Genomic DNA, 12,927 nt, shown 5'->3' with positions numbered 1-12,927 from the left:
AAGCTCACGGAGAATCAGAGGAGCTGCAAAGGGCTGAGGTACAGAGACCTGCGCAGAGAGGAAGGGCAGCTGAGTGCCTGGCTGGCTTTCTCTGGCGGGAGGGGGAAGAAAGCCCCTGACTGCACTGAACCCCAGTTCCGACTGCACTGAACCCCAGTTCCGGGCGAAATCCCATGGACCCAGGCTCATACGGGGAGAGTCTGGACTGTCAGGTAGAGAGAAAGGCACACAGAGACTCGGAGACTCGGGGGAGCCGCAGTGGGCAGGGGTCTGGAGGTGCGTGCACGCACAAGACTGACTGCGGAGGTTGCCACTGGCTTTACCTAGTGGAAGGGAGTCGGAAGGTCCTGACTGCACTGAACCCCAGTTCCAACTGCACTGAATCCCAGTTCCGGGCGAACCCCTGGGGACCCACGCTCCTATTGGGGGAATCTGGACTGTCAGGCGGAAACTCAGGGGAGCCGCAGAAGACAAAGGTCTGGAGGCGCGCGCGCAAGGACAGGGTTGACGGGAAGCCAAGACTGTCTGCTCAGCCCTGAGACTCCGCCCCATCCAAGCTGAGCACAGAGGCTTTTGCAATTTTGCAAGTCTGGTCCTATAAGGCTGTCTCCAGCACAAAAGGTCTTCCATTATAGACACAGCGGGTCCTCACAGCCGATTGGCCTGGAGGTCAATTCCTCCCAGTGATACCAACAACAATCAAGACTTAACTACAAGAAGGCTGTACACACAGTCCACAAAGGGGTGCACCAAGAGTGTCCACTTCAGGTAACTGGGGAGGCCGACCCACTGGGCCATATAGGAAACCTAGCACACAAAGCTACCCTACCAACTCAGGGAAGTAGCGAAAATGCAGAGACAAAGAAACAGATCACAAATGAAAGAAATGGAGGAAAACAAATGACTGGATATAGAATTCAAAACCATGGTTATAAGGTTTTTCAAGAATTTCCTAGAAAAGGCCGATAAATTTAGCGAGACCCTCGAGGATATGGAAAAGGACCAACTAGAAATTAAACATACACTGACTGAAATAAAAAATATTATACAGTGACCCAACAGCAGACTAGAGGAACGCAAGAATAAAGTCAAAGATTTGAAATACAAAGAAGCAAAAAACACTCAACCAGGAAAGAAAAAAGAAAAAAGAATCCAAAAAGATGAAGATAGTGTAGGAAGCCTCTGGGACAACTTCAAGCATACCAACATCAGAATTATGGGGATGTCAGAAGAGAGAGAGCAAGATACTGAAAACCTATTTGAAGAAATAATGACAGAAAAATTCCCCCACCTGGTGAAAGAAATAGACTTACAAGTCCAGGAAGCGCACAGAACCCCAAACAAAATGAATCCAAAGAGGACCACACCAAGACACATCACATCATAATTAAAATGCCAAGAGCAAAAGACAAAGAGAGAATATTAAAAGCAGCAAGAGAAAAACAGTTACCTACAAGGGAGCACCCATACGATTGTCAGCTGATTTCTCAACAGAAACTATGCAGGCCAGACGGGAATGGCAAGAAATATTCAAAGTGATGAATAGCAAGAACCTACAACCAAGATTACTCTACCCAGCAAAGTTATCATTCAGAATTGAAGGTCAGATAAAGAGCTTCACAGATAAGAAAAAGCTAAAGGAGTTCATCACCACCAAACCAGTATTATATGAAATGCTGAAAGGTATTCTTTAAGAAGAGGAAGAAGAAAAAAGTAAAGATAAAAATTATGAACAACAAATACATATCTATAAACAAGTGAACCTAAAAATCAAGTGAATTAAAAATCTGATGAACAGAATAAACTGGTGAATATAATTGAATCAGGGGCATAGAAAGGGAGTGGACTGATAATTCTCAGGGGGAAAAGGGAATGGGGGGGCAGGAAGAGACTGGACAAAAATCATACACCTATGGATGAGGACAGTGGAGGGGAGGTAAGGGCAGAGGATAGGGTGGGAATTGGGTGGAGGGGATCTATGGGGGGAAAAAGGAGAAACAACTGTAATAGTCTGAACAATAAAGATTTATTAAATTAAAAAATAATAATAAAGTTACATTCTTTGGGGGGAAAAAGAAAAAAAAAAGAAATCTAAACACAGCTCACAACAGCCTGAAAATAAGGAAATGGGAGCAAAAAAGCCTAAAAAAATTTTTTTTAAATATACTAGTATTTGTATTGATTTCAGAGAGGAAGGAAAAGGGAGAGTTAGAAACCTCAATGATGAGAATCATTGATGGGCTACTTCCTGCATGCCCCCTACTGGGGGATCAAGCCCAAAACCTTGGCATGTTCCTAGACTGGGAACTGACCTGGTGACCTCCTGGTTCACAGGTCAATGCTCAACTGTTAAGCCACAGGGGCCAAGTGCAAAAAGCCTTTTAAAAACACAATTGAGCCTTTTAAAAACACAATTGAGCCCTAGCCAGTTAGGCTCAGTGGATAGAGCATCGGCCTTTGGACTGAAAGGTCCTGGGTTCAATTCCAGTCGAGGACACATGCCTGGGTTACGGGCTCGATCCCCAGTAGGGGGCATGCAGGAGGCAGCTGATCAATGATTCATTCTCATCATTGATGTTTCTCTCTCCCTCTTTCCACTCTGAAATCAATAAAAAATATTTTTAAAAAACCACAATTGACTGAAAAGATCCCCTTACATAAGCACCTGTCCCTCAGCCTCACTAAAACTTGTTTCTCAAGGACAAATAAAAATCTTAAATTTCTTCTCTGATAATAGTAAAAGCCTTACTGATCTGGACAAATTTATTCCAACTGTTACAAATTAGTGGGTTTTTCCTTTATTGTACCTGTCTCATGGCTGAATTTTAAAATTGAAACTATCAGATCTCTCTCATCATGGATGTTTCTATCTCTCCCTCTTCTTCCTTCTTCTCTGAAATCAATAAAAATATATTTTAAAAAATGATTTCCTGTGCTCTTCATCATATCTTAACTGTTTAAGTAAACAAAGTCTTCGTACTAAGAGAACTAAATTTTGCTTACAACTACTAGTATTTAACTTTCTGTATTTGCCTGTGTCATCTTTGTCACCATGATTAAGTATCCTTACACAATTACCTATGATTGTATTTGCCCAAATGTTTTTTTTTTTCTTTATGTTTTAAGACTTTTGATATGATGTGGAATCTAATGAACAAAATAAACTGACGAACAGAACAGAACAGAGGCATGGGTACATGGAACAGACTGACAGCTGTAAAAGGGGAGGGGAGAGTGGCACTGGATGAAAGAAGGTGAAGGGATTAGCCAGAAAATATATACACATAGCACATAGACTCAGACAACAGTGTGGTGATAGCCAGAGGGAAAGGGGGGTGGGGACTAGGTGGAGGTGGGCAAAGGCGGGGAAATGGGGACGGAAAGAGACTTCCCTTGGAGCAACTGGTGCACAATGCAGTGTACAGATGATATTTTATTGAGTTGTACACTTGAAACCTGTATGGTTTTGCAAACCAATGTCATCCCAATAAATTCAATTAAAAAAAAAAAGTTCTTTCGACACCTAAAAAACAAAAACTTTTGATATGTTTGACAAACTTCCCAAAATTCGAAAATTAAATAGAATTATTTTCTTGATCTGAAAGTGAGATTTTCCAAAAAAGGACTTTGGAACATTTCAAAGGATATATCTCTCTCACTCTCCCTCCTTATAAAAGAGAAATATTGCCCTGGCTGGTGTGGTTTACTTGGTGGGGCACCGTCCCATGCATTGGAAGGTGATCTCCAGTCAGAGCATGTGTGAGAGGAGGATATCAATTTATCTTGCTCACATCAATGTTTCTCTCTCTCTCTCCTTTCCTCCTTCTCTAAAAATCAATTTTAAAAAAAGAAATATTAAACCAACTAGGCTTATTTGGTATATTAAATTACATGGGAAGCATCGTCAAATAAATGATGCTAACTAAAACTTTGATTATATTTGTGTAGATGTTATTAACATAAATATCCTATGTAAAATTCCAAAAAATCTGATGTCTTAATATGTTAGAAAACTTACATTCTTTCTGTCTCAAAGTTGTCCTTCCAGTCTCTTAAAGTTGTAAATGTTAGCATGTGTTTCAACTGTAAATATCCAGGAGCTAGCCAAAACACTGCCTACAGAGACTGAAGGAAAAAAACTAGAGAGACTTTTTAAAGGTACAGACTACGATATAAGTTCCCTTGTATAAACTGATTAGTAAAAGAGCTAAGGTTTGTGTTTTTTTTACAAAACTATTTTAAAAAATAAAGATGAGCCCAGCTGGTGTGGCTCAGTGATTGAGCGTTAACCCATGAACCAGGAGGTCACAGTTCAATTCCTGGTCAAGGTACATGCCCGACTTGGAGGCTGAACCCCAGTAGAGGATGTGCAGGAGGCAGCCGATAGATGTTTCCCTCTCATCATTGATGCTTCTATCTCTCTCTCTCTCTCCCTTCCTCTCTCTAAAATCAATTAAAAATATATATATATTAAAAAAATAATAAAAAGATGAAAGAAAAATGACTGCATATAGAAAGCAGGACATATGTTTTCCGTAAAAGAAGGTATAAGAAAGAAGATACACTTTTGTTGAGGGAAAGGAAAATAGATGTTTTTTGGATAAGGAAAGATATAAAGGACATGGGTTCTTTGTTGTTATTCTTTTGGTAAAGGAAGAAAAAAAGAAAGTAATTTTGTCATATTTTGTTTCAAAATAAGAATAAAAGTAGGACAAAAGCTGAAAGGTGTATGGAAGCTGCAGAAAGTTTATGAAAAAGGGAAGGTCAATGGTGAAAAAGGAGACATGTAATATTTTAAACAATAAAAAATATAAATATAAATAAATAAAATAAAATACAGGTTTCTGATAAACTTCCAGATTGTATCATTAAACTGGGTGAGGATTTGCAGAACACTAAGAAAAACTGAATTCATAAAACTGCTGACAAAAAGATCAAGATCAATAGGAACTGACCTAGCCAGTTTGGTTCAATGGACAGAGCATCAGCCTGTGGACTGAAGGGTCCCAGGTTTGATTCTGGTCAAAGGCATGTGCCCATGTTGTGGGCTCAATCCCCAGTAGGGAGAGTGCAGGAGGCAGCCAATCAATGATTCTCTCCCATCATTGATGTTTCTATCTCTCTCTCCCTCTCCCTTTCTCTGTGAAATTAAAAATTATATTTAAAAAAAATCAACAGGAATTAATAGCACGAGGCTGAATGAACTAGTGAGGATGAACATAATTTTTATGTTTTTTTTATATGAAATATTACTGGGCTTTTTAAATCTTTGTTTTCCAGATATAAAATTTTTTTCTCCAAAGCTACCCATGACCTACAACAATTTAGTCAATTTTACCTTTGGTAAGCAGAACTGAAACATCTATCTTTTTCTCCCTACCGGGATCCCTCTAAAATTTATAAACTCTTAGCATAAACCACACCTTCATTTTTTCTTTTCCCTTACTTTAGTTCCTTTCTAGTTCCTTTAATATGTCACAAATAATATGCAAGGCCAAGCACTCAATATAAGTAGCTAATGTTTTCCCTTTTCCCTTAATTTCTACCTGGGAAGATAACTCAACCTACTTCACAGGCCAAAATGTGCAACTGGTTGCACAAATAGTCAAGGATTTCAATGCCTGGGAATGTCAATTCCAATGAAGGTACCAAATTTGGAAGAAAACTTTTTCCTTGGGCAGGTACTGCAATTAACAAATACATAATTAAAACTTATCACAAACCTTAGAGAAAACTGCTGAAGCTAGCGCCAAAGCAATAGCCAACGAGAAAAACTTTTTAAATTCCCTTGCACAAATTATACTAGATGATAAAATTGTGCTTGACTATATTCTAGCTGAGCAAGATGAGGTTTGCTGTGTTAATACTTCTTGTTACACTTGGATAAAACACCTTTGGTGAAACAGAGATGGAACTAGATAAAATCTGGACACTGGACACAGTCAAATGATTAACCACTGACACATCCTGGTTCTTTAATACCTTAGCTAACTTCCCTCAAGCATTCCTCCTGGTTCAGATCTATTCTTCAATTTGAACTTAGCCTTTTATTTATTATAGACACTAGAGGCCCGGTGCATGAAATTCGTGCATGGGGGACAGCGAGGGGGTATCCCGTCAGCCTGGCCTGCACCCTCTCCAATCCGGGACCCCCTAAGGGGATATCTGACTGCTGGTCTGGGATCGGGACTAAACCGGCAGTCGGACATCCCTCTCGCAATCTGGGACCGCTGGCTCCTAACCGCTCAACTGCCTGCCTGCCTGCCTGCCTGCCTGATTTCCCCTAACCGCTCTCCCCTGCTAGCCTGATTGCCCCTAACTGCTCTCCCCTGATCACCCCTAACCGCCTCTGCCTCAGCCCCTGCCACAGTGGCTTTGTCTGGAAGGATGTCCAGAAGACGTCCAGTCTAATTAGCATATTATCCTTTTATTAGTATAGAAGATTTCTGCAGTTATAAACTTGTGTTTTGCATAGCTCAATGTCTTAAAAATACCACTCAGATACTAGTTGCTCAACATTTTGAAATGAGCACTAAGGTTTATGAGACTTCATATGAGAAGTCTCAAGAAACTACAAAAGAGTTTGCCTGTGGAGGAACATGATGATAAAGCTTTCCTCTGTTCCTCTTGTTGCTCACATGTGCCCTAAGGCGCCTAAAAAAAACCCCCGAATTTCCCACCTATATGGCATATGGCATACCAGCAAGAGCCTTCCTAGTGATGAGGAACTGACCATGGCATGACATACTGAAAATGAGCCTTCTCTGCCCTAGCCGGTTTTGCTCAGTGGATAGAGCATCGGCCTGCAAAATGAAAGGTCACAGGTTCGATTCTGGTCAAGGGCACATGCCCGGGTTGTAGGCTCGATCCCCAGTGGGGGACTTTCAGGAGGCAGCCGATCCATGATTCTCTCTCATCATGGATCTTTCTATCTCTCTCTACCTCTTCCTTCCTCTCTGAAATCAATAAAAATATATTAAAAATAAAAAAAAATTAAAAAAGGCCAAAACCGGTTTGGCTCAGTGGATAGGGCATCAGCCTGCAGACTGAAAGGTCCCAGGTTCGATTCCGGTCAAAGGCATGTACCTTGCTTGTGGGCACATCCCCAGTAGGGGGTGTGCAGGAGGCAGCTGATCGATGTTTCTCTCTCATCGATGTTTCTCTCTATCCGTCTCCTTTCCTCTCTGTAAAAAAATCAATAAAATATATTTAAAAAAAGAAAGAAAATGAGCCTTCTCAGCAATGAGGGACCAATGGTGCTTTTAATAACTGATCAGTACTGTTTTCCAGCAACTGATCAGCAATGCTTTCAAGGAAAGATCTCAATCTAAAGGAAGAAAATGTCAAAAATAATATAAACTGAGCCAATTTAAAATGGAGTTGGAACTGCCATCCCAGAGGGACTGACATGCACATTTTACTCCTCAAACCTTTGGAAGGTTAAAACATGGCAAATAACCTATGGACTGGGCCTAAAGCAACTTGTTTCCTAAACAACTGTTTGCAAAGATAAGAGAGAAGATATGATGACTACCAGACTGAATATTAAAAACATTCTTTAGAATTAGCACCACTATGTTAGCTTATTCACCCCTATAGATATTACTCTCATCTACTGACATAGTTATTCCGCATCCTTTACTCAAAAATACCCCTTGCCTTCACTCCTAGTCAAAATACTGTTTGGAATTTTGCCTGAATCAGTGCTTCCCGAATAGCTATTCTTTTAAATCTCAAACAAATGCTTGCTGCCTCTCACTTTTGCCTTTTATCTTTAGGTTAACAACACCAACATCTCGGGAGTGGGGAGTGATCAGCAAGTCAGGCACCTGCCCGGCACCTGATTCCCCACAGGTGAGGATATGACTGTTACTCAATTCAATTTTTCAAATTGAGGCTTAGGGGATCCAGGGCCACACAGCCATGGAGAACCCAGGCCTGGCTGACTCCAGCAGGCCTTCGGCAAGATAAACATGTGCATGAGGTGTACATGTGCGCGCGCTGGCACACCCACACCTGCAGGTGTTTCCTGCTCACGCCATGTCCACATGTGGCCTGAGTACTGTGCTTTGGTGGGAGACTCTGCCCTGCACCCAGTGTACCCACGCACCTTCTCAAAATGGCCACTGCGGATGTAGTAGTCGGCCAGTGAACACCAGAGCTTGCCCAGCTGGTCTGTGAAGCGGGTAAGGCCCCCTCGGATGATGGCGTCCACGTTGAGCGACTGCACCTTGTCCGGGTTCTGGGAGATGAGGTCACAGAGCTCGTGCCACAGCTGCAGGGTCCAGGAAGGAATCTCAGCCTTAGTCCCTGGGCGGGTAAGCCCTCCAACCTGGCCCCCGTCTCCCCATAGGCCCACCTGGTAGTTGGACTTGCCAGCCTTGGAGACGAAGCGCTCATCATTCACCACAGTGGCCAGGCGCTGTGCAGCCTCGTCCAGCCGGTCACTTGACTTGAGGTACTCGATGTATTCCTCTGCGCTCTCGGGGCTCAGCTGAGCACCCACGAACCATGTCAGCAGTCAGTGGGGCCACAGAGCCCCAATGCTGTGCCTACCTCCCCACTCAATGGCTCTGAGCCACCCGTTAGCCTACTACCACTGTCCTGGCCACACCTAGCCACGCTAGGCCCTAGTAGTCTAGTCTCAGCCCCACGGTTTGCACCTTGACCTCCACACTGCCTGTTACACATTTCCATAGCTGTATGTCTCCCACGGCTGCAGTTTTACTCTGGTTTTCAATATGGTCAGCTCATGTGAATCTGTCTACCCAGTTAGACTAACAGCTCCCTACAGGCAGGGACTGTCTTAGTCACACTACCCTAAACTCTTTAAAGAATAAACAAATAAACTACAAACAAAAGCCTGCCTTTCTCAAGGAGCCTTTTTCTCATTTATATCTGTTAAGTGACATCCTGCATGGGACTAGTGTCCCAGTGAGCCAGTGGGAAACTCCTGACCTGGGGACCTGGCCCATCTGCCTGAGGCTGACCTCACCTCACCCCTCCATGGGCTTACCTTGAGGAAGCGCCGGTAGCCCCGCACGGCTGTCTCAGGTAGAGGGTGTGAGCGCAGGAAGCGCAAGTACAGAGGCCAAATACGAGAGTGCTGTGTGATGGGCAGCGCCCGGAGGGCACGGTCGAAAGTGCGGCGCGTGTGAGTGATGCGGCCTTGGTCCACCAAGAACTGACAGTAATCTAGCCATAGACGTGGCATCTAGAAGCATGAGGAGAGGCAGGGTCTGAGTTGCTGGCCCTATAGCATGGCTACAAAAACACCAGACGTCCTATGGTCAAGCCAAAATGCAGCAGGACCCAGAACGCTATCCCTCCGGGACTAAGTCTAGCTCAACCTCAAGTGCACAAAGGCAACAGGACTCCAACCCTCCTGCTTCATCCACCTCCCTACTCATCCCCTGGCCCAGTTCCCCCCCGCCTCCAACCTTGTGCATGAAAACAAAGGCCCTCTCGTGGCAGTTGTTGACATCTTCATAGGCAGGATCAGTCACACAGCGATGCTTCACCTGTGCCCTGCGTGCCTTCAGGTAGCGGTACCAGAGTTTGTAGCTGGAGGAGGCAGACATTGGTTGGTCAGCTTCATGGAGCACCAGAATCCTTCACCCTACCCCATAAGGCAACTGCTGGGAGAAAGAACCTGGGAGCAGTGACAAGTATCAGCATTGGGGGGATGGGCTGGGATATAAGGGAGGGCGTGCTGACCCATCAGAAGATATACACTCAGTGACGGAACACATAGCAACCACTTGGGACCTACTGGCCAGCTCTGTTACAACTGGACTGGTGGGGTTGAGGTTGGGGTAGGTAGGGCAGCTGAAGCCGTTCTCACCTGCAGGGCAGCAACTTCAGCGCTCGCTCGTACAACTGATTGAGCCTGGGCTTCGGGGCCCCCTGCTTGAACTCAATGTAGCGGAGCCAGCATTTGACAGAAAACTGGTTCCGCATAATTTCCTCCTCATAGGGGAGGTCTTCTTCATCCTGACAGGACAGGTAATGGGGAGAAGGAAGAATTACCATCAGAACCTCAGCACAGCACCATCCACTCCAAACTCCAGACCCTTACCCAGATCTTGGTGCCCACCCTCAGAGCCAGGTCCCAGATGCCCAAATAGGACTCTGGTCCAGACTTAGCCTTCAGAATTCTACTGCCACAATATAACCCAGATCATCAGACTCCTCAGTCATAGGATTCCAGGCCACATATAGACTGTCACCCAGACTTCACTTTTTTGGTCTTCCAAATGAAGTTACCCACTCTCTGGCCCGGATACCAGACTCCTTACGCTGTCTTGTCCAACACCAGCCCTCTGCCCTGGACAGTAAGCTTTATCTCCTCATGCCTTTCCCTAGCCAGTGATGGCGAACCTATGACACGCGTGTCAGCACTGACACGCGTAGCCATTTCTGATGACACGTGGCCGCTGAGGCGGCCGCATGCCGAGGATGAAACATTTGCGAAATAATGTTTTTTCCTCAAAGTGACACACTACCCGAGTTATGCTCAGTTTTTTGGCGAAGTTTGACACACCGAGCTCAAAAGGTTGCACATCATTGCCCTAGACACCAGGTCTTTGGCACTTCTTCAGGCTCCCACTAGCCAGAGTCTAGCTCAGCTGTGCCCCAGAACTTGGAAGCTAGACCTTTACTCAGAAGACAGGTAAGGACCAGACACACAGCTTTTAGCCCTAGACACTGGGGAAGAAAGTGAAGAAATAGTGAAATAAATCACACATTAGGTGACAAAACAAACCTCAATAACTGAAAAAAGACTGAAATAACATCAAGTGTCTTTTCAGACTACAACTTCATGAAACTAGAAATCAACGACAGGAAGAACATTGAAAAGCACATAAATATGCATGCTACTAAACAATGAATGGATCAAAGAGGAAATCAACAACCTTGAGACAAATCCCTTCAATAACTGGTGCTGGGAAAACTGGACAGATAAATGCAAAAAAACTGAAACTGGACCACTTTCTTTTCTTAAATATGTTTTTATTGATTTTAGAGGGGGGGAAAATAGAAAACAGAAACATCAATGAGAGACAAACATCCATCCATTGGCTGCTCCCTGCACGCCACCTACTGGGGATCAGGCCTGCATGTGCCTACATGTGCCCTGACCAGGAATCGAATCCCAGAGACCTCTTAGTGAATGCGCCACCCTGGCCAGGTGAAACTGGGCCACTTTCTCACCCCATATACAAAAAGAAACTCAAAACAGATTAAACCTTAAATGTAAGGCATGAAACCATAAAACTTCTAGAAGAAAACATAGGCAGTAAACTCTTTGACATCAGTCTTAATATCTTTTTGGATGTTTCCTCGGGCCAAGCAACAACAACAAAAATAAATGGAACTACATCAAACTAAAAACTTTCTGCAGCCCTAGCTGGTTTGGCTCAGTGGATAGAGCGTCGGCCTGCCGACTGGGGGGGGGGGGGGTGTCTCGGGTTGCGGGCTCCATCTCCAGTGGGGGACGTGCAGGAGGCAGCCAATCAATAATTCTCTCTCATCATTGATGTTTCTTTCTCCCTTCCTCTCTGAAATCAATTTAAAGTTTTTGCATAGCAAAGGGAACCATCAACAACACAAAAAGACAACATACTGAATGGGAGAAGATATTTGCAAATGATACATCAACTAATGCATGAACATCCAATAGGAACTCATACAACTGAACACAAAGAAACCCACAAGCAATCCAATTTTTAAAATGTGCAGAGGACATAAACAGACATTTCTTCAAAGAGAACATACAACCTGAAACACCAATCAGATAGAATATATGCACCTTTATGTTCACAGCAGCGTTATTTACAACTAGTGGCCCTGTGCACTAATCCATGCACGAGTAGTTCGCTGCCGCTTGCCTCAGTAGCTCTCAGCTGCAGGTAGCTTGCTGCCCCGCCTTCCTGTAGCTCTCCCCCGTTTGTAGCTCGCTGCCCCGCCCTCCTGGTGATGGGTCGTTCTGCATCATGGAGTAACAACCATTTGCATATTACCTCTTTATTAAATAGGAGGATAGCTAAGATCTGGAAACAGCCCAAGTGCCCATCAGTAGATGAGTGGGTAAAAAAGCTGTGGAATACTATGCAGCTGTAAAAAAGAAGAAGAAGAAGAAGAAGAAGAAGAAGAAGGCTCTCTTACCCTTTGAGACAGTATGGAGAAACCTGGAGACTATTATGCTAAGTAAAATAAGTCAGTTGGAGAAAGACAAATATCACATAAATATCACATGATCTCACTTATATGTGTAATCTAAGGAACAAAATAGGTCCAGAGACATGGAAGCATGGAACAGACTGACAGAACTCAGAGGGAAGGGGTGGGGGGGTGGAGGGAGAAGGTTAACTAAAGAACTTATATGCATGTATGCATAGCCCATGGGCACAGACAATAGTGAGGTAAAGGCCTGGGGTGGGGCAGGAGCTAGGTGGAGGAGGACAAAGGAGGAGAAATGGGGGACATTTGTAATATTCTCAACAATAAAAATTTTTAAAAAGAGGCCAATAGACATGAAAAAATGCTCAGCATCACTAATTATCAGGGAAATGCATATCAAAACCACAATGAGATATCACATCTCTCTTGTCAGAATGACTACCATAAAAAAATCAACAAATTGCCCTAGCCGGTTTGGCTCAGTGGATAGAGTGTCAACCCTCAGACTGAAGGGTCCCAGGTTCGATTCTGGTCAAGGGCATGTGCCTCAGTTGCAGGCTCAATCCCCGGTCCTCATCGGGGCCCATTCAGGAGGCAACCAATTGCTGTGTCTCTCTCACATCGATGTTTCTCTCTCTCTCTCTTTCTCTCTCTCTCTCTCTCTCTCTCTCTCTCTCTCTCTCTCTCTCTCTCCCCCCCCCCTTCTCCTTCTCCTTCTCCTTCTCCCCCCCTTCTCCTTCTCCT

At 44.1% G+C, this 12,927-nt stretch overlaps 1 protein-coding gene across 1 annotated transcript in view; it reads right to left on the bottom strand.

The window, feature by feature from the left end:
- XAB2 (XPA binding protein 2) overlaps positions 1-12,927 on the bottom strand; it is a 34,673-nt gene that overhangs the window by 20,170 nt on the left and 1,576 nt on the right. The window contains exons 2-6 of the mRNA XM_079771802.1: positions 9,845-9,993; positions 9,441-9,564; positions 9,017-9,214; positions 8,360-8,494; positions 8,111-8,275 (exon numbers count right to left, since the gene is read on the bottom strand). Of these exons, the coding sequence (XP_079627928.1) occupies positions 8,111-8,275; positions 8,360-8,494; positions 9,017-9,214; positions 9,441-9,564; positions 9,845-9,993 (771 nt within the window). The remainder of the gene's footprint in view (positions 1-8,110; positions 8,276-8,359; positions 8,495-9,016; positions 9,215-9,440; positions 9,565-9,844; positions 9,994-12,927) is intronic.

Source organism: Cnephaeus nilssonii, assembly GCF_951640355.1.
Source record: "Cnephaeus nilssonii genome assembly, chromosome: 5".
Classification (NCBI taxonomy): Eukaryota; Metazoa; Chordata; class Mammalia; order Chiroptera; family Vespertilionidae; genus Cnephaeus; species Cnephaeus nilssonii.
This window is presented reverse-complemented; position numbering and strand designations above follow the sequence as displayed.